The sequence below is a fragment of the Lissotriton vulgaris genome, chromosome 4_1 (assembly GCF_964263255.1).
Source record: "Lissotriton vulgaris chromosome 4_1, aLisVul1.2, whole genome shotgun sequence".
Taxonomy (NCBI): Eukaryota; Metazoa; Chordata; class Amphibia; order Caudata; family Salamandridae; genus Lissotriton; species Lissotriton vulgaris.
Window position 1 is genome coordinate 500,514,988 of NC_141691.1, and position 21,929 is coordinate 500,536,916.

A 21,929-nucleotide genomic window follows, 5' to 3' on the forward strand; every position below is an offset into this window, starting at 1 on the left:
GCTCACTGCGTAGGCGAGACCTAAAAAGTATCATGAGTACCTTGCAGATAGAACAGCATTTGCTTTCTACTGGAACAAACATAGAAGTCTGCCTCCTGCACCATGCAAAAGGCGGTGAAACTGCTACGTTGTATCGTACGTGGCCAGGGCCTGAATCTCCCAATATCCACGTTGGCTGCACACATGACAGTGCCCCCTGGTGTTTGCATCTTCTAGTGCCACTTTACAATAGTTAGGGTGGAAGAGCTGAGCTGAAACTGAACAAGAAAACCTTGCTGTTTCTCTTGGAGAAAACATAAAGGGTATAGTTCTATTATGCTATCTCTCAGTGGAGAAGTGTGGCTCAATGATTAGAGCGGCAGACCCTGATGCAGAGGTCTAGCCTGGCACCAGGGTTCAATTCCCCGCCTCGGCGAGTCTAGGGCTCAAAATTCCACGGACCTGATAATTCTCGCCTCGGTGCCTATTCCAATCATGGAGTCCCACTCTGCAACTCTGGGCAATAGCTTGCTTAATCTCCACAACGGCCCCCACGACGCTAAGTATGCCTGGCCTCCACCTTGGGGTTGCCCAGGAGTGGACGCCTCACAGGGAATGGGTTCCACAGCGGTATTCGTACAAGCGCCTTGAGACCCTTGCAGGTGAGTAGTGTGCTATACAAGTATCAATTTACTTTGAGAATACATAAAGGGTATAGTTCTATTATGCTATCTCGCTCATTCACTTTCTGTCCCTCTATCACATCTATCTTTTGCTCTCTTACATCTCTCTTTTACCCCCTCTTTCTCACTTTCTCTTGCCCATTCATCTTTCTTTCTCTCACTCTAACTCTATTCCCCTTTGCTAAGTCTCTCTCACTCCTTTGTCTTTCCCTACTTCACTTCATTTTCTCTCTCTCTCTTTCTCTCTCTCTCCCCTGCTCTATCTTACTCTCCTTTCATTTTGCTTTCTCTATCCATGTATGAATAGGTGCTGTAGTATTAATCGCTTTTGAGAAAACTCCTAAACACATCAGCGGCATCTTTGTCTTGTTTTCACCTATTCTGCTATCTGACATGAAAGGATCTCCTCGCAGCAGTGCAAGTACGCCATGTCTTTCTTTATAGGTTCAAGCAAAAGCCAGGCAACTGCAAGTGTAGAACGAGATGTGCAATCACCAAGAGTGGCAGAGTCGAAAGCTAATATTTACTTTCTTCTCTGACTCGTGCACCCATTTCATCATTCTCCATTTGCGCGGATTATGTTGATTGGCTTCGGTATTTACTTAGAATTACCTCCGAGGCCCCTCAACCCCCACACTCACACTCACTAGTAATCTCGTTGGAATGCTGCACAGAATCTCTGAAGTCCTAAAGGGATTTCTTGTGCATCACACAGACTGAGGGAGAGGCGCAAGACGGAGATAAAACCAAGCCACAAAGAGCCTTTATTGATCAGCCCGACTGCCTTTTCTGGAAGGGATGCAGCCGACTCTGAACAACGACCGGGTCCAGTCAAGTACTCCAGTGCCATCTGCTTCACGGATTAAACTCAAGAGATGCTTTACCACAGAAGAGTCAGTCAATGAGGGGCCTAATGTTTACGATAACATTGGCTTGAAACGACACGGGGCCTGAGTCACAAACACTTTTCTTATGGGCATGTATGATGAATTCCTGGAAATGCAAGAATAATTCCGAAAAATGCCTGTGAGTTTGACACATGCAAATTCCTTTGAAGGTAAATGGAGTAAAAAAAGACCACCATTGATTAAGCAGTCAATTTACATTAACTTTTCTCGGCAAGGGTAGTGAATAATAACTTTTTTCATGTAGCACTTAATATTGTAGTATATTTTTCTAACCACTATCTTTAATGGATATTTCAGTTTTACCCATGTAATGGTACTTAGTTTACCTACCTTGGAAGAATGAAAGGTTGACCTGGCCCTGTTTAAATTCAGTTTCAGCTCCCTTGTCTGATAACACTGGCATCCTTTAGAGCAGATGGGGCAAAGTATTGGACATTATACAAGACGCCTGAACCCAGGGATCGGTTTTAGGGCAGTGCCACCAGTGTGGCTGCACTGGGAGCTGACCTGTGGAGGGGGCGCTGACTTCAGGAGGGGCGCTATTTTTAACAATAACCCCTGATTGGAGAGATGAGGGGCACTTTTGTCTCTGTGGTAGTAAGAGAATCCGAGGAGGTGGCCATGGGGTGTGGCGGCATCAAAAATATTGTTGCACTGCACGCCACCAGCGCTAAAGCCAGCCCTGCCTGAACCTTCCGTTTAACCTGGAAACAACCAGAGGAAAAAGAGTTCACCCATCACCCTGTTGAACTATATAAGTTTATCTGCTAAACTAAACAGCCCTAGAACAGCGCAAGAGAAGAATAGTACTGGGCATAGCAAGGTTAGGCGAGAGTCTACATTTGTTCTCTGAGTAAAGAACAAGGATAAAATGGGCAACCTGGATGGTATTAGCTCTTTTATTCCATCAAACTATGTTTGATCAAACAGCATGTAAGCACGAACATGCAGAGGAAGTATAGAATCATTGTGAAATAAGAGCTGTCTTCAAATCCCTGCACCCCGCTTCTTCCTCTCTGCCTCACCCACACTAAATATGTATTTAATTATTTATGTGGGAGTTCTGTAAAGCGCTATGTCTTCATGCTGAGCTCAGATATTCAACCACCTCTTTCTATTTAGACATTTGCTTCTCACTTATTTAAAGTTTCCTGCAACATTTTGTTTATTGTATTTCCACACTCACTCCATTCGTAATCATGCTACTACTTCTTAGTCTGATCTTTTCATGTACGAGTTAATTTTCCTTCTAACCTGCATACAAATAAAATCATCTGCAATCAATTCTATGTAGGAGTGTCCAGAATGTTCTTACTAAGGCTGAAATTGTTTTACCGGGGGCTGTAAAGAGAGTCCACTTTTCCAGGGTCGCCCTGCCCTCCTAAACTACCTTTGTCACTGGTACCATAATTTGTTTGACCTTTGAGTCCTAATTGGCAAGATCAAGTGAGCACATCAGTGAGAAAAAATTGGAGGAGATTCCTTGTGTCTCATATCAGTGTGCCAAATACCATCACCACTTGCACTGGCCTATAAACAAGGCAATCTACCAGATCATCTGGTGCATGTAGTCCCTTTTTGAGGGAGGCCTCTACTGACACTTTGGGATTGGCTGTTCCCATGAGAAGCAGCATCAGTATTAATTAGCATTATGTGGGTCTTTGTCTAGAACATCTCAGAGGGCAAAAACAATGGGCTGAAATGCTAGCAAGAGAGATTACCAGTGGTTTAGATTATTTTCAAACATTTCTTCCATCACATTTGGTATGCTTGATGTAACTCACTAAGTGGCCAGGGGTATGACCTAATATGGGCCCCTTACTGTCTGTGCCACAGGATTCAATCTATACCTTACTGATAAGGCTTAACAAGGCACAAATCACACTGTTGTTGTTTAAGAGCCTGTCTGGAGGGTACTCTGACTGGCAGCTCGGGATGGACTGTACATACGTGAAGCAGGTCAGTACTGACTTGCACAAGAAAGGCCTCTCTCTACATTAGGACAGTAGGAGAAAAACAATGGGCTGTAATATTACATAGAACGGTTGCCAGTGGTATAGACTATTTGCAAGTGTTTTTTCCATCACTTTGTGTGTAATTCTATATTCCAATAAACATTCCTCAGTCTTGGCTGGTTCTGCAGTGTTAAAAATTCATTGCAGTTAAATAGTAAAGTAGACTTTGCTGACACGCATGTTGACATGAATTCCCCTTTCTTTTTACTTTTTGCCATCAACTTGTGAGGCCACTGATGCTGAAGGACCCCTCAAACTGTAAAGTCATCTTTCTTGGAGATGCCATCGAAGTGTATCCTGAGATATAGAATGTTCCACATCCTGCATTTTCAATGGGGGTGCTCTGCTTAGCCCCTTGTGAACAGGTCCTGCCTTGGGACAGCATATAGTGTTTTTTGGGATGCTGCATCATCACCCCGGGCTGCACTCTTGCATCCCCACATAATATAAATAAAAGTAGAGAAGATTGGGACAGGTAGAGCCCCCATCATTTTTTTGATAGTTAAAATATTTGCAATGTCATGTGAAAACCCGTTGCAATATTGATTGTGATCACTGCGATGTGTGTGCAACATAAATTCTTCTTCTCAAATACTTTGCACATTTTTGGGGTTACCCATAGCTATTCAGGCACATTGACTTGTAAAACAACAGCTTCAAGATTTAGGGGGATACTACACACGTCGAACAACAAGGAGAGGCCCATTATTCATTTCTGCTTCCTTTACTGCTCTTTGTTTTCCTGTGCTAGCTCCACAGAATGCAAAGGGTATTCTGGTCTGTGATTGAATGTACAGTGCTGTAGTGTTCTTTAAAGAAGTACCTTTCCTTGCCAAATCAAGTTGTGATTATATCTAGTAGATTTGTAGTATATTAATGACCTCATAATACGCTCACGAAACAGTTTTGGGTCCCGTTGGGCTCATTTGTAAAACCTAAAGCTCAACCCCTGGTAGCTGCAGCTTCGAGGAGCAAACCTTAAACAAAGATGCTAGTGTAAAGCATTTAGACACACTAAACAACAGAATAAAAAAGTCACACAACACAAAAGAAATCTGACCGCAATTTATAAAAATAGTGTATATTTTTCTGAATTCTTAGTCCCTAAGATGAGATGGTCAACCAATTCCAACAGGGAAAGGTTGGGAGGGCAATAAGTAGTATTTGGACAATTACCTGGTCGCCAAACCAGTCTCAAGTTCAGTTACATACTTTATGCAAGGACTGGCTGATGCAGAGGATACAGGATGCTTGAAAATGCTCTGGGTGCTGTGTGGTCGATGGGGGACTTCCTGGGGTTATTCCTCTGTCCACAGCTAAGGTCGGGCGACTTCGGGCACAGAAGTCTATGTCCCTCAAAGTCCTCTTTGATCCAGCAGAAGTCCAGATATGACAGGGCTCCTGATCTTTGGTCACAGCAGGTCCAGCAATTTCCTTTGGTCTGGGCTAGTGTCCGTCGTTGGCAACCAACCTGCACTCTGATGACTTTCCTGGGTCTGACAGACTTGGGTGCAACTTTAGGCCGCAGAGTAGTAATCTTCTTGGGTGCACGCCAGTGCTACAAACAAAGAAACTTATAGAGCCTGATTGTGTAACGGGCCAAGGCCCACAAGGTCTATGAACTTCAAAATATGCAGGGATGCTTGTTGTTGAAACACACACCCTTGCTTTTCTTTTGTCACTTCCTTTGATTGTATTTATTATTTTCTGGTGGTTCTGTGCACTTGGGGCACATTGCACTGTATGAGTGGGTGGGATTTGTTTATATAAACTACTCTGATAACTGTGAAATGGGTTAATGGCCGTTTTATCGATTTTTTGCATTAAATGAAAGCAATAAATGTGGTTGAAAAATTCTAAGATGATAATTAATTAAATTAATTAGAACCACTGTTGCTTTGAATACCATAAGTTAGTAAAGCTTGTCACATTAGACAGCCAAATGTTAACCTTTGGTTTTCCTAGATGTGAGGGCGTTGGGTTCATTGATAGCCTCAATCTCGTAACAGTGTCAGCACACAGGTGTTTTGGCATAGTCTTCTAAAGTGAGTTTGGAAGCTTTTCTTTAAGCTTAAAGTCGAAGGTGTTAAAAATCTAGCACATTGTCATTTCTGAGTCAGCCCATAATTCAGAGGAGGAGCTGTTTCTCTATTAGTTAAAACATGCCAGCGTAGGTTATCCACATAGTGATTTTTGGTCTCAAGCGTACTTTTCTGTGATTCCAAAAATGATCACTACTGTGGTGGCCTTTGAATGGCATGAGGTAGACTCTAGGAATTGCACAGTGGTCACTGTTAGAGTTAATTCAGTTAGAACAAAAATGATTTAAATCAACGTTTGAATCGTTTAATCTTGTCTAGTATTTTGCCTTATTACAATCACCAATGGGAAGATTGTTAATTGAATCACTGTGAACAATGGGCATAGCTCTTTAGATTGTGGTTATCGTTTCTTGATGGTATTGACAACAGGTTGTTGTTAAATGCATCGATTAGGAAGAAAGGCCTGGCCACACACAAATAATCTGCATTATTTACCCGCTGAAAAATGTATAGGCCATTTTGCTCCCTTCTTAATGGCGCGTAGAGTCTCCCTACACATGTAAATTTGCACATTGGGAAATATTATTATTGATGAGTTTCCATTTTTTGAGCTTTAGAAGCTAAGGGCAGATGGCTAATACTACTATGGTTGAAAAGATAGTGTGGCTTGTGCCATGAAGAAGCAGAGACCGTTGTACATATGCTATTTTTCTACAATGTACATATGTGCTATCTCACAAAGCACATAACTGTCACCATCCCTACCAGAATGTAAGCATATTGAGGAGAGTGGACAGATTTCCTTTTCTTGAGCATTAAGTGCAATCATGATTATAAAGTTGTGGTGGTGTTTTAGATGGTTTTAAAAATATTTACATTTGAATATATTCTTTCTTCTTTTGGTAAACAACTGCATGAAATAGAACATGGCATAATCTCTTTCACACAATTATTTCAATGATTTGTTATACATTTAAATTATTTGATCTCTTACAATTACACTTTATTGAAAGGGGTTCTTTGTAAGCATGCAATAGTTCTGACTCTTCGAGGAAGAATTTTTTTTTGAAGCCGAGCAATAAATGTTTACTTCTCCTTTATAAGAATCGGAGATCAAATCCATGCATGTTGCCTGCAAGAAAGAAAGGTACATATATGCACAAACAAGCAAGCACACAGCTACATACTCTCTTACTTTGAAGTGCGCCTTATTTGCAAGAAAATATACACTCCTGTCCTTATTAGGCAAACATAAGTTAAGGCTTTTATTTCCATATTTAATACGATTTAGGTCTTAGGCGATGACGTTAACAATTCTGCTGTGAAAAAAACACATTTCAACTACGAGACGTGTGTTCCTCTCTGCAACTAACTGGTGACTTCAGCGGAAGGAAGTGGACAGAGTCGCTGGAGCCTGTGCCTGGCTGGCTCCTTCCTTACTAATGGGTGATCTGCCACGCTCCCTGCCCTGCCTCCTGGGGGCGTTCGGCTAATCAGTTAATGTGCTACTAATTGCATTGGGGATGCCCATGCTGAGGGGGTGGGGCGGTCCCGCACAGCCTGGGCAGCCCGTATGCCAAGACAGAAGAAGCAACAGGCTGCACCAGCCTGTCCAAATGCCCCAGATGAAATCAACAAGACCATATTGTCCTTTAGCTCACACAATTTGTCGTGGGTTCCAGGAGCCCGTTTCTCTACATTTCTAAAGCTGAGGCTGAGGCGGGGGCTGCAGTTTTGCCCCATTTGTTTCTCATTTGGGCCTCGCGCCTTAGAATAACAAACTCCAGTGAGAGGGTCGGGCTGCTTCTGGGAAAGGCATCCCCCTCCAACCGCGTCATGCTGTGCTGAGAACGCAGTGGCGCCCTTCAGCTACCGAGGATACTGCACGCTGAGCTCTGCAACAACAAAACGACGATTCTGGCAAACAAAAGTAATAAATAACCGTGGGACGCCCTGTCTCCTCGATTTATAACATATGACTGAACAGTTGAATTTTGTAGATTTTCAGGCACAGCACAAAAACAATTCGCGATGACACCCTAGATGTAAAAATGTTTCCATCTACTGAATGTTTACAGACATGTATGTGGCATTTTACAGGGCTTCTTCCACCTTTACAAACGCCCCAACTTGACGGCGAAGCTGTGCACATGGGCAGATTTACAAGTTCCTTGCGCCACTTTTGCATCACTTTTCCCATGTTAAAAGTGACTCAAAAGTGGCGCAAGGGGCTTGAAAATCTGCCCCTTAAGGCCTCATGTATGAAAAGTGACGCATCGCTGCGTGAAAACAGCAATGCGTCACTTTTCATTGCGCCCTCCTTGCGACATGCTGAATGCGTCATATTTACAGTATGACGCATCATGTCGCAAGGAGTTACAGGTACGTCAGTATTTCTGATATATCTGTAGGCGCAAAAATGACGCATTGCTGAAGTGTGTCACAAAAGTGACACAACTCCATCAATGAGTCATTTTACATGGGCAAGTCCCATTTCAAATGTACCTACGTCAGTCTTACGCCTGCTTATGAGGCAGGCGTAAAATATTGATGCATTTGCGTCCTAGAAGTGGTGCAGTGAAATCCCATAGATTTCACTGCGTCACTTCTACGAGGCTTACTTGCGTCAGAACGCCCACCCTGCATACATTATACCTGGCGCAGGTATATTATGGCGCAGCGGTTTACAAAGTGACGCATCTACCTAGATGAGTGACTTTGTAAATATGACGCAACATGCTGAGATTTTTACGCCACTGGTGCGTCACAAAAAGTGACGGACTGGCAGCGTAATAGTGACGCAAGGGCTCGTAAATAAGCCCCTTTTACTTATTACACCTGACTGCACACACTTACTTCCAGCTTTCAAAACACAATGTGACAAATCGATGTTTTTGTAAACTGTATTAGTGACAGAGCAAAATGAACTATTTCTTACACTATTATTCAAAAACAAGCGTTGATAACGTCAATAGGGTTGACTTTGGCATAGTGAGCATAGACAATCTATCGATTCACATAGTAACACAGATTATATGTTTATGCATATATACAAAAAGAGCAACATGACTATAAATATCGATGTAGCATAGACAAGACCAGATGCCCAAGGAGCAAGGATGTCACTTATGAGCGTTTGTTTGGTTTAAGCACCGGAAGGGGATCTTAGAGGACTCTAGTAAGGTCAGAGGTGCCGGGGTCTGGGCTGAAGGACAAACCAAGAGCTCATAGAATGGTTTTTGAGACAATGGAAGGTATTAGGATGTAGGCGGCTCGATGTCCAACTTCCAGGACAAACTATGGTGATACCTTGTAAATAGGAATGGTGTATTGTTTTGTGCAACTCTTTTTCATGAACACTTGCTTACTGATCAAAAACGCTCTGAGACTGTGATATTTCTATACACAAACAAGACTTCTGGTCATTCGTATCGGGGGCTGACTATGGAGGTTGGACTCAAGAGTAAATAGCACTGAGGGCATCGGCATGTCCCCTACTTACTACAGTTTATGATGAATCAAGAATCCAAGTTTTAAGCTTTGCAAAAGGGCTGGTGAACCAAAGTAGACTATAACAATACCAAAGAAGGTGATTCCTAATGGTTTATCCCTCGAGAGTCCTGAGTTACCCAGAGGGCCACTTTACCATGGGTTGTTATTGTGGTGTTTCCAGTATTCACTACTCACTACATAGCCCTGGAAACCACAACAGCATCCTCCCGAGATACCGAAGGCTTTTGTGTTTAGTGCAGAGAAATGTGCTGCATAATTTACTATTATGCTTGTGAGCAATGTTTCTCATGAGGGTCGAATGTGCAATATAGTCTGAAGGTTGACCATACTTTGTGACCTTATGTGAACGGCAACGGACAGAAGAAACAATGTGGGATCAGAGTGGACAGCCTTGGCAGCAATGGCCTCTAAACCAGCAACAGTGGATACAGACATCCCAACATCAACAGGACTCAAGTAAGTAGATAAGTAGCCATAATTAAAGTTAAAAAAAAGATTTCTTAATTCTTTCCTCATCTATCCCTCCACTATCCTTTTCAATCCAAATAACAGACTAACAAGTCCACCACTCAAATTAATTACATATTTCACAATACTAATTCACCACTATCCTTTATGGACTCTGGAATAGCATGCTACTCGCCGAAAAAGTGCAACAACACCTCATCAGGGGTAGCAAGCGCTATATAAATGCAAACCTTTTTCCATCTTCTATCCTTCCACTATACATCCTGATCTAAATAAGTGACTAACACCACTCAACTTACTTTCATATTTCACTATACTAATTCACCATTAATCCTTTGTGGGTTTCGGAGTAGCGTGCTACGCACCAAAAAAGCACTTTGACGCATCGTCATGGTTAGTAAGTGCTATATAAATGCAATTACAATAAAATATAATGCGGGGATGAAAGTCCTTTCATTGTGCAGACTCCTGCCCCATTTGGCTATTTAATTTGGCTTTTTGTCTGATCCTGTGTTTTTTCTCATGGGAATCAGCATCATGGTGCTCACTCGAGGTGATTCATGATTTTCATGTTGCTCACCAGCACAGTATCCAAGAAAGAGTGTCACATCTGCCCAGTTACCAGGCAGTGAATAGACTGATGGTTAGTGTCAGTTGAGATTGAATTGATGGGAACAGTCCTTTTTTAGGTCTCGCGTGGCATACTGCGCACATGCGGAGTCGAGCTCGCGAGATTTTATGTTTTAGGGTGTACTTCACTAGCGAGGGTTAACCCCTTGCATGCTGATGACTGCCCCCAGCCGTCATGCACTACAGTGCTCGTGTGCTGATGACGGCCGTCATAAACCCGCCCACTCGCGATTTTGCCGCACAGGCGCAGAAGCGCGGCCGCATGGAAGGGGTTAAGCCCCGCCCCTCTTCTCCATTGGCTGGCCTCCTAAACGGTGACCAGCCATTGGAGAAGAGGTCCTTGTGATGTTCTCCTTATTCGCTAAGCCCTGTCCTTTTCAGACTTGGCTCCTTGACTTACGTTTGTGGTAAAAGCTTTCTTATCTTCTTTATTGGGGCCATCTGTTTCACCCCATAAGAAGATAAGAAAGCTTTTACCACCAATGTAAGTCAGGCCAAGTCAGTCTCAAAGGGACGGCAGAAAGAGAGGAGGGCATGTCCTTGCAGGTACGACGACCAAAGAAACAATGGCTAACTACTGCTGCCTCCCTCGCCATTTCTTGCCTGCATGCTCCTAACCCCCAGCTTCTATTTCACGGTTCACACGTTCTCATTGCTGATCATTTAAATATGGCCGCTAGGTATCACCTATTGCCGATACAACTGTTACGAAGGCTCCATTAGCTATTCCTGGCAAGTAACGGAAAATAAGCCTCTGGCAAAAGCACCAGTGTCTTGGTCGGAGAAAAAACGGTCCCATAGGAAACCCGAGCGTGTGACTCTAGGGAGTCCCCCCCCTTCCTCTTTACTGTTGTCGGCGTACCCTGTGTGATGTTTAGGTGATGTCCCAATCAAAGACGGTTGGCAGGCTTCTGGGAGAGAGACGCCATTGCTGTTTCTTTGTCAAAGTGAAAGTACTGCTCAGGGCTGAAGTGGGCTGCGTGGGGATTTATCTCCATCCGCTCCCTTGACTGTGTCTGGGCGTCTCTCCGTCCTCTCCTTGCCCAGGGGCTCGATGTAAGCGGCTGCGGACATGGCGTGCAGTGCCACTCTGAAGCGGCCCATGGAGTTCGAGGACCTGCTTATCCTGCAGTCCCAGTCCTCTTAACGCAGGAGGTGCACCCCGCTGCCTGGGTCCCCTGGGGAACATTCCCCGCAGTGGTGCAGTCTGATGTCCCACGGTGAGGAACAGACTCGTGGAACACCACCGCCTCTGCCATTCGTTGGGGAGCGACGCCTCACCCCAGGTAACCGCAGAGGAGGCTCAGGCTGGGCAGCACAGGGAAAGTGACGACATGGGGGTTATCGGGGGACAGCGATCTGGGTCAACGTGATTGATGGTGGTCTATCAAAGTGGAAAACCAGAAATTCAATAGTAATTTATAGAAATGACCATCACCGCAGAAGAAGCTCGCAATTCAATGTGTGTCTGTCTTCTAAATGAAGAATGCTGTTTTGTGGGGTGTGGGTGCAGGGCTTCACAGTTGGTCAATATTTTGGTGTGGGTAGGTGCACAGAGCGTTAAGATTCTGGATTTAAGTTTCGGCAGCAGTCGAGCTCTACCATCCCGCCACTTCTTATTCCTGCGCGTTAAATACACTTTGGGGGGGCGTCATAGGCGATCTATGAGACAGAAAACAAAGAATCTGTTGACAATCTTAGTTGATCATGCCTATTTATCTCTTGACGATCCTTCTGTCTTGTTTTAACTTGAACTCGTTTTGCATTGATGAAAGAACAATATTTTTGTGACAGATGGATACGCGTTGTTAGGAACTTTTATGTGATTGAGGACACAGATATGATTTTTAAACCTGCATCCGAATATTCTGAGATTAGGATTGAGGCTGTATCGTATCTGTCCAGCATTTTTATGTAATGGCAAGCACGTTGTGCTGTCAAAACGTGGATGAATCTTTATAATGATTTCAGTCCATCATTGGCAAGGGTACTGATTTATTGTGCTATCTAAGTTAAGTGGAGCACTATCTTTTCTGGGCTAGAGGATCCTTCTAGATATGCCACAGGTGACTAGACAAAGAGATCATTGTTTGGCCGTATAGGTAGTGATGGCCATTCAAATGTGAAATCACGTTTTTTTCTGCAACAAATACATGTTTGAGATTCTTCCTCGATTTTTATCGACACAATGGGTTTGTTTTTAGCCAGCATATTCAGCTTTCCTTTGTAGGTAAATAAATCCCCTTGGCATCCTCATTATTCTACGACATAATCCATCATTTTCTTTACTTACCTTTTTCCTCAGGAAATTGGGTACAGCGCCTAATGCATCACCATTCAAAATTCTGTATTGGCTTAAGGCAATCCATATTAGCCAGGCAGCTCGTTCATTAAGCAATGCTTCCTCAGTACGGCTGTTTTTACTCTGACATGTACACTTGTAATTTTTCCTACGTTTTTGCACAGTCATACTTTTTATTTTTTTTGCTTTGAATTCGTCTGTTCCTTTACTGGTGTGAAAGGTGAGCTTGCTGCCCTAATACAGAAACGTTGTTAAATTATGCTTAAAGGGGTTGTTTTCAATAGCGCGAATTTGACCCGAAGGTATCGGAGCTCTTTACATGAGCACCACTTGCATTACAGACGGACACATTCATTTTTTCTGTTAGCACGGGGAGATTAAGTGATTTGCCCATAGTCTCAGGATGTTAAGTGATTAGCCCATTATGCCAGGATTTTGAGCGTCCCGGTCGACCGATCTAGCCGTTAGGCCACAGGACTGACCTTGTCTGTTGTTGTTATGCCTTACCCCTTCTTTGCTACACTTTGCCAATAAAGTAAGACAGAGGTATAATGCGTTGATTTAATAAATAATCTATTAGGTGTTCCATTTGTCTTACTATTTTCTTTAAATGGTTGCCTGGCCTCACTGTGTGTGTTGTTGTGTGTGTGGCTCTGTGTGTGTGGCTCTGTGTGTGTGGCTCTGTGTGTGTGGCACTCTGAGTGTGGGGGGGGGCTCTGTGTGTGTGTGGGGGGCTCTGTGTGTGTGTGTGGGGCTCTGTGTGTGTGTGTGGGGCTCTGTGTGTGTGTAGGGCTCTGTGTGTGTCGGGCTCTGTGTGTGTGTGGCTCTGTCTGTGTGGCTCTGTGTGTTTGTGTGTGTGGCTGTGTGTGTGATTGGCTGTGTGTGTGTGGCTGTGTGTGTGAGTGGCTGTGTGTGTGTGTGTGGCTGCGTGTGTGTGTGTGTGGCTGTGTGTGTGGCTCTGTGTGTGTGTGTCGCTCTGTGTGTGTGTGGCTCTTTGTGTGTCTGTGTGGCTCTTTGTGGCTCTGTGTGTGTGGCTCGGTGTGGCTCTGTGTGTGTGTGTGTGTGTGGCTCTGTGTGTGTGGCTCTGTGTGGCTCTGTGTGTGGCTCTGTGGCTCTGTGTGTATGGCTCTGTGTGTGCGTGGCTCTGTGTGTGGGGCTCAGTGTGTGGGGCTCTGTGTATGGGGCTCTGTGTGTGTGTGGCTCTGTGTATGTGTGGCTGTGTGTTACTGGCTTTGTGTGTGTGGCTGTGTGTGGCTCTGTGTGTGTGTGTGTGTGGCTCTGTGTGTGAGGCACTGTGTGTGTGTGGGGCTCTGTGTGTGGGGCTCTGTGTGTGTGTGTGTGTGGCTCTGTGTGTGTGGCTCTGTGTATGTGTGTGTGGCTCTGTGTGTGTGGGTGCAAATGCAATAGGTCTCGCATTTGTGAGAGATTAAGCTATTGGCATTGTAAATGACAATGCCATTAATTTATCTGTCTTCAAAACCACAATGCAATAGCTCTAACTTTTGCAAAGGCGAGACCGTTGCATTGTAAATGCTTGTTTCTGTTCTCATATGAGAGCATTCTAAAACCCTCTTCAGGAAAAATCCATTTAGTCCTTCATACCAGATGTCTTTCTTTTACCCATGACTTTGCATTGTGTAATTTTTCTGGTAGGCAAGGATGGCATCAGTGTTATGCATGGTGGTCTCTGTAAATGCACATAGAATGTAGCACAGGATAGTGTTTTTTTGTACAGGATAATAATAGTTTAGCTCTCCCATCCTCTGTCATTTAGAGACCCAATCTCTATGTATCCTTTGTCTAGTTTGGGGTTGCAGTATACATCCAGCCCAGGAATATTGAAGACTGTTTACAACTAATCCCAATTAGATCATCTGTAAAGTCTGCCTAGCGATAGTGCACAACCAATATTGATTACTGCTTTGCAAAGAGCCCAATGCATACCTTGTGGTCATCTGTAGCTTCTTCATGTTGTACTCGTCCAGTGACTGTCTAGAAATAGCTAAGTCCAGTCTCAATCAGCACATTCTCCCTGGAAATTCATATTTGGGAATCTAGTGAATACCCTTTCCTATTACTCTTGTATTATTACACATGGCTTCATATTGTACCCACATTTTATATATATACTGTCTATCTCAAGCCAGTAAGCTACATTTGTCTTGATGTTGGAAGAAGCACTGCAGCACCAACATCGTTTAGGAAAGTGCAGGCAATCACCTTATCGCCCCAAAGGAAGCTGGAGAAAGATACAACTCACTGTGTAGTGTATTTCTATTAGGTATACTTTGTAAAAATATCTAACAAATCTAACACTAGCAATCAATTAAAAAATCCCCTTAAATTATTCAAATCTAATTGTTTTATCATTCTGGCCTCTCAGTGTCTCTGTTCCAAAGTCGGGCCAGCTCATAAATGAGGGCCTAAGAGGAGAATATATCTCAGAGGATCTAGAGCCTTCTAAACAGAATGTACTGACATTGAGCATTTTTCGTGGGGGAATGAAGTCAATACAGGCCATTTTTAAGGCCACGAGCTGCTGGTACCCGTATCCCTTTTTCATTGCACAGAGGTTAATTGCACCAGGCACAGTGGATCTGAGAAAGACGGGCAGAAAGACAGTGAGCAAAGGGGAGAGTAAGCGGAGTGAAGTAGAAAGGCAGCCCATTGAGGGGTTGAAATAGAAAGACCCAAAGAGATGGGAAAATGGAAGGGGGCTAGTTTGAACAGTTTTTACCAGGTCTGCTTCTGGTACCAAGTCCAGACCTGCTTTCAAAATCAGAGTTTCTTCTCTTTTGCTCACTTTCTCAAATACTTTGGGCTGATAAACTTGAGAGGTCTGCTGGATCCTTTGAGGGCCAGTGTTGACATAAAATGGGTTTCTCTTGAGACATCTTTAGTTCTCCATGATAGACTATGATCTTTTGTAAATACAATTATATTACAAAAGCAAGCATAAATCCTAGAACAAGGAACTTGAGATGCCAGCAACTCTCATTTAGATCAAGTATCTATAACAAAACTGATGACCATTAAACGGGGTCCTATAATTATAATTTTTTCACATAGTGCAAAGCAGCAATCTTCTTTGCTGCGCTGCACTGCTTGAAAGGGAAAGAGGAGGAATGTGTTGTATTCAACATATACAGCAGATTCTTGTCCTTCCCTAGAGCTGGTGCACATTTGGCTGTCTAGCGCCAACTCAATCACCCTTGCATCATGGTGTGTATGTGTGTGGCTCTGTATGTATGTGTGTGTGTGGGTGCAAATGCAATAGGTCTAGCATTTGCGAGAGATTAAGCTATTAGCATTGTAAATGACAATGCCATTTATTTATCTGTTTTCAAAACCAACACATAAATAGAAATTTTGTCATTTACAATGTCAATAGCTCTAACTTTTCCAAAGGCGAGGCCGTTGCATTGTAAATGCTTGTTTCTGTTCTCATATGAGAGCATTCTAAAGACCCTCTTCAGGAAAAATCCATTTAGTCCTTCATACCAGATGTCTTTCTTTTACCCATGACTTTGCATTGTGTAATTTTGCTGGTAGGCAAGGATGGCATCAGTGTTATGCATGGTGGTCTCTGTAAATGCACAAAGAATGTAGCACAGGATAGTGTTTTTTGTACAGGGTAATAATAGTTTAGCTCTCCCATCCTCTGTCATTTAGAGACCCAATCTCTAAGTATCCCTTGTCTAGTTTGGGGTTGCAGTATACATCCAGGCCAGGAATATAGAAGACTGTTTACAACTAATCCCAAGTAGACCATCTGTAAAGTCTGCCTAGCAATAGTGCACAGCCAATATTGATTTCTGCTTTGCAAAGAGCCCAATGCATACCTTTTGGTCATCTGTAGCCACCTCATGTTGCACTCTTCCAGTGACTGTCTAGAAATAGCTAAGTACAGTCTCAATCAGCACATTCTCCCTGGAAATTCATATTTGGGAATCTGGTGAATACCCTTCCCTATTACTCTAGTATTATTACTCATGGCTTCATATTGTGCCCACATTTTATATAGATACTCGCTATCTTAAGCCAGTAGGCTACATTTGTCAGATGCTGGAAGAAGCACTGCAGCACCAACATCGTCTAGGAAAGTGCAGGCAATCACCTTATCACCCCAAAGGAAGCTGGAGAAAGATAAAACTCACTGTGTTGTGTATTTCTATTAGGAATACTTTGCAAAAATATCTAACAATCGAACATTAGATACAGCAGATTCTTGTCCTTCCCTAGAGCTGGTGCACATTTGGCTGTCTAGCGCCAACTCAATCACCCTTGCATCATGGTGGAAGGGTGCTTGCATTGTAGGCAGGATTGTTTCTGTGCAGAAGGGACTCTTTGCACAAAAACAATCTTCAGAGACATTTTTCTCTTTTAAGAAAGAGGAAAGAACAAGCAGAAATAAAGATTTTTCGCCTTGTTATGCCATTCCCAGGTCTACCACTCATGGTAAACATGCACCAAAATCCATGGGTGTATGTGTGGGATCACCCATGCTCCACCCTTGGAGCTCCTCCCTGCGGCAGAGTAATGCAAGGCATTGACTTGCACTTCCTTGTGTTACTCCAGATTTATCAAGACGCACAGGGCCATGCAAGATGGCATTACATGACTTGAGGAATCTCACTTACTTTTTGTTTTACCCTTGTGTCCCCTTGCGTGGCACATGGGCGAAGTAAAACCTTAATAAATATGGCCCTGGGTATGCAAGTTTAGACCAATGTTGCAGCATGCTCCTTCTCATATCTTAAATTCATACAATATTGAGTCAATTCAATTTAGGTTAATCTTTTCTTATTTTTAAATGTCTTGGTACATCTTCTTCAGGGTCTGAGTTCAGGTATTTGATTACCAGGCACATTTCATTCATCCTTTATTCCATGTCTAAACTGACCAATAAATAAATCATTTTGATTGGTACAGCATTAGACATTTTTAATATCACTTTTCACATCACTGTCACAAAATCCAGCTCCGCAGTAATCTGGCGTTGTAGCACACCAGGGAGGCACTCGGCTTCTCCTGGTGGGCCCGATGATGAAGCATGTCACCAACCAGTTTGGTGAGTGAGGGCTTCCCACAAAACCCTTGAAGGTCTCCAATGTGTCAACAAGAGGGTTTCTTTCTATAGTCCTTTTCACAGTCTTTGCCTCTGTGTCTTCGCCTAGACACCTTTGCATTTGACACTCTTCTTTTGTTTTGCATATGTAACCCGGGGGAATAAGAGTGCCTTACACCCTCTCTCTCTCTGATTGTTTCATAGTATTCCATACACACATCAGGAAGCAAGTGTCAGTACAGTTATACCATGTCCCATAAAGGATATCAAACTTCCAACAACAGTTTGCAGTTCTAGCCCACTTACCAAACACTGAGTAAGAAGAAAGCTACAACTGATCATTAAGCTGCATCGCATCAAATACCGATGGTGCATATAGAAATCAGAAATAAAATTGGTGCATAAAATCAGAAACATTTAAGTCAACCCCATAGCTGCATTAGACCGAGAAGGACTTTGGTACTGTTGGAAAGTGGGTTATTGGTAGGGGCAAATGTAGGTCTGCCACTGACAATAAGTCCACTAACACATGATAGGACTCAGCATAGGTCTTAGAAAATTATTCCTTTGCTCAACCCTTGGTAACGTGGCTGCGAGCAGACGGGCTTAACTTCAAAGACAGGTATGTAAAGCAATTAAAAACACAATTTCAGTAAATAATTAAGACATAACACAAAATAAAAATCCAACACCAATTTGTAAAAATAGGTAATATTTTTATCTTTTAAATGACACAAAAACAAAAATAATCCACTGTAGGGAACCAGAGATATGAATTTTTAAAGATTAGTCACTTTCTAGTGCTTAGAAACCAACAGCGCCCAATTAAGTCATTTTGTTTTCTCTGTCAGGGACACACCTTTATAAATTGTTCTGAAGAATTCTCACCACTGTAGTGGGCCGCCTTCTTCAGCAAGCGGGGTCCAGTTTGAACACCTTCCTGGCATTCTGCTTGCAGGTCCCAAAGTATCCAACACACAATCCAAGGTTCTGGAATGTCCAAGAGGGTCCTTGAAAGTGTGAAACTTCAATTCCGCAATCCACTTGAACAAAACCCTTACAAATCCACTAGTACTCCAGGCTTTGAATTCTTTGTGGGGCAGTCCAGGTGAACTCTGTTATCCTGTAGCTTGCAGGGAGTCTCCACTCTTGAGTCCTTTGGCAGCAAGGTAATCCACAGGGCTGTAGTTTCAGATGGTACAGTCATCATAGGTCAGGCCTTAGAGCTCCTTGCACAGCAAAATCTTCAGCAGGGCACTTCTTGCTTCATTCAGTTTCAGGCAGCAGATCTAGAGGGCTCTGCCCCTCTCAGATACTTATTCAAAATTCTCTGGGTCAAACACCAGGTCACTGCTGACCAATGAGAGCAGGGCAACTTCTCATAGTTATGACCACATCCTGTAGAGTGTGGCATTAGTTTGTCCCAGAGTGCATCATTCTTCTAAATCCATAATGGCTGATTTTCAAGCAAGGAGGTAAGAGCTGGCTAAACACACCCCCTGGGATTGCTTATTTCCATGGACTCTCCCCCTACCATCTGCACATACCTTCCTTAAGCCTAGCCCTGACTCTGGGTCAAGACTGTCAGAGTGGACTGAAACCCAGGCCTCCCCTCTGCCTTTGAAGAGCATAGTTTATGATGCCACCTCCTGGCCTGGCATTCCTATAGACCAGCACACTGCCCTCCCAGCAGCCTGGCTAATCCACTTAACTCTGACCAATCAGGGCAGACCACTGAAAGGCTGAATTTGGACTTCCAAACAAGAAAGTCTCCTAACTTCTTGTATGTACACTTTAAGAGAAATTCAACAATATAATATTGTTGGATTTACTACTACCATTCTGGGAAGTCTTTGAATGGTCCGGCTAGTCCTTTCCTATCAATATTTATTAATCAATCACTTCCTACCATGTTAACCTATGGGCCATGAGGTTTGCAATGGGGAAAAGGACTGGGCCACTTTTCAAGAACCAGGGCTTATAAAACCATATTTGATAAGTATTTCCCTAATTTATACAGGACCCCCACCCCCTGTGCAACCAGGGGAGACTTCAGGGATTCTGAATCTGCAGAAATATTGCAAATCATCCTTACCCAATTCTTCTAGCATCAGAGTCGAATTTGAGCAGCTTTTTTAAATACAATGTGGGGAGTGAAATGTAAATTTTCACTTTACCCAGGCAATAGAAAACTCATTTTATAAGGTTGCTCCTCATAGATAACTGACCCTCCACCCCTGGGATATCTAGGGGTGATCCTGGGGGTCACTAATATGCAAACACATGGCCGGTTTTTCATTTTAAAGGACCTCTACCCCCAAAGTCGAGTTTAGGCACAATTTAAGGTTTAAAAGCTTTCCTGGCCACCAGGGATGCTTTTAAACTGACATCAGGCTTCAGCACTGCACACATGCTAGTGCAGAAAATCTGCTGGCCTCTAATCTTCCATGACCAAGGATACTGGAGACTTCTAGGTAGTTTCAATCCCCTGCCCTATTACATACTAGGGACTTATGGGGTAGGTCATGCCAATTACAGGGGTACCCCACCATACCATAGTGTACCCTAGTGTATGTTGGGTGTCTTAACTGTATTCTAATGTGTTCCTTTTAGCTTGGCACTGGCCCTGGGCCTCGTTAAACAGAGCCCAGGATCAGTCAGAGCCAGTTACCACCAGTTCCAGTGAGCAAAAAGTTGGGGGTGCCCAGGGCACAGGATGACTTTGCAACAGGTACAAAATAAATATGTTGTAGAAAACATCTAGTATGTGCTTGATGACACAAAAAAGATTGATTTGTTGAGATGAATGCCAACTTCGGTGAATGGAGCAGAGCTACAGATAATGTCTTTGTAATGAAGGGTTACTTTGAGGTTTTCATGATGATGGTTATAGCAAAAATAATTTTAGGTTGGCTAAGAGGGAGCTCCTGTTTGCTCTTAAAAATAAATCAAAGAAAGATGTCAGACTTGCAAGGGAAGCATATAAGCATGTCCAAAGGACTTCAAAAAAGTTATGGGAAGAGTCGATCTGGGCTGACATGCTGGTTGCTGCCAAATCTAAGGACAATGTTGGCTTTTGGAGGCTGGTTGCAAATGAGGGACACGCAGGTAGAGTTGTGAAGGACACTTTTTTAGATGAATCGACTTGGGTGACACACTTCACATCTCTTTACAGACAATATGATAGTGGTGTTGATGAGATTCCATGGCTGCCTCCACCGATTGAATGTCTTGATTTTACACTAGATGAAACAAAAAGGGCAATCAATGAACTAAAAAATAGCAAAGCTCCCGGCCCTGACAAAATACCGGGCGACTTGTATAAACACGAAATCGAAGTTTGGGCTCCATATATAAACCGTTTGTTCAATGCTCTATCTAATAATTGTCAATTTCCCGATAGCTGGCGCGCAGCAGAAGTTGTTTTAATTTTTAAAAAGGGAAATAGATCTGTGCCTTCGAACTATAGACCAATTAGTCTAATGGACACCCTGCAAAAACTCTATGCCAAACATTTATTATTTCGAATGAATGACTGGCTGGAGGAAAAAACAATACTTTCAAAATTTCAAGCCAGTTTTAGGAGCAAGACCAACACCATAGACCAGGTCTTCAGATTTTGTAGTATATATTGGAAATATGTACACATTAGGAAAGGTCATTTGTATGTAGCTTTCGTAGATCTGAGAGCGGCATTTGACCTTGTCCCTCGCAACCTGCTCTGGAGATCCCTAAGCGAAGCCAGTCTGCCAGGGTGTCTTTTGGTTCAAATAGTCGAGTTACATGCTAGGAATCATGCCAACATTAGGTGGGGCCCAAATGGTGAACTGACGCGTAATATTCCAATTGAGCAGGGTGTCTGTCAAGGATGCGTCCTGGCCCCCACCTTATTTTCTTTATTTGTTAACGATATCCCTGATCATTTGAATGGCTGTACCAACAACTCACCTCAGCTTAATGGAGAAAGGGTGCCTGCGTTGCTCTTCGCGGATGACACCATCTTAATATCCCAAACCAAGAAGGGCCTCCAGGCACTCCTTAACTCATTCAGTAGCTATTGTGTGAAGAAAGGATTAGAGATAAACGTTGACAAAACTAAGTGTATGGCATTGAACGCCAGTAAACCGGACAGAGGGACCCTGACTTTAAATGGTCAAATCTTAGGAACTGTTGATAACTTTTCCTATTTGGGGGTTGTACTCGACTCAAATCTAACATGGAAGGCCCAGATTGAGAAAAGCAAGGTGTTGTGTGCCCATAATGTCAAGCCAGTTATTAGCAAACTTAATGCTAGTACAAGTAAGAGTGTGACTCCTGTGCT

At 43.2% G+C, this 21,929-nt stretch overlaps 1 protein-coding gene across 1 annotated transcript in view; it reads right to left on the reverse strand.

Moving 5' to 3' along the window:
- Positions 1-4,798: 4,798 nt before the first annotated feature.
- Positions 4,799-21,929, reverse strand: part of LOC147718900 (gamma-aminobutyric acid receptor subunit beta-4-like) — a 790,247-nt gene continuing 773,116 nt past the window's right edge. The window contains exon 9 of the mRNA XM_086967262.1: positions 4,799-5,143. Coding sequence (XP_086823388.1) covers positions 4,799-5,143 — 345 coding nt within the window. The remainder of the gene's footprint in view (positions 5,144-21,929) is intronic.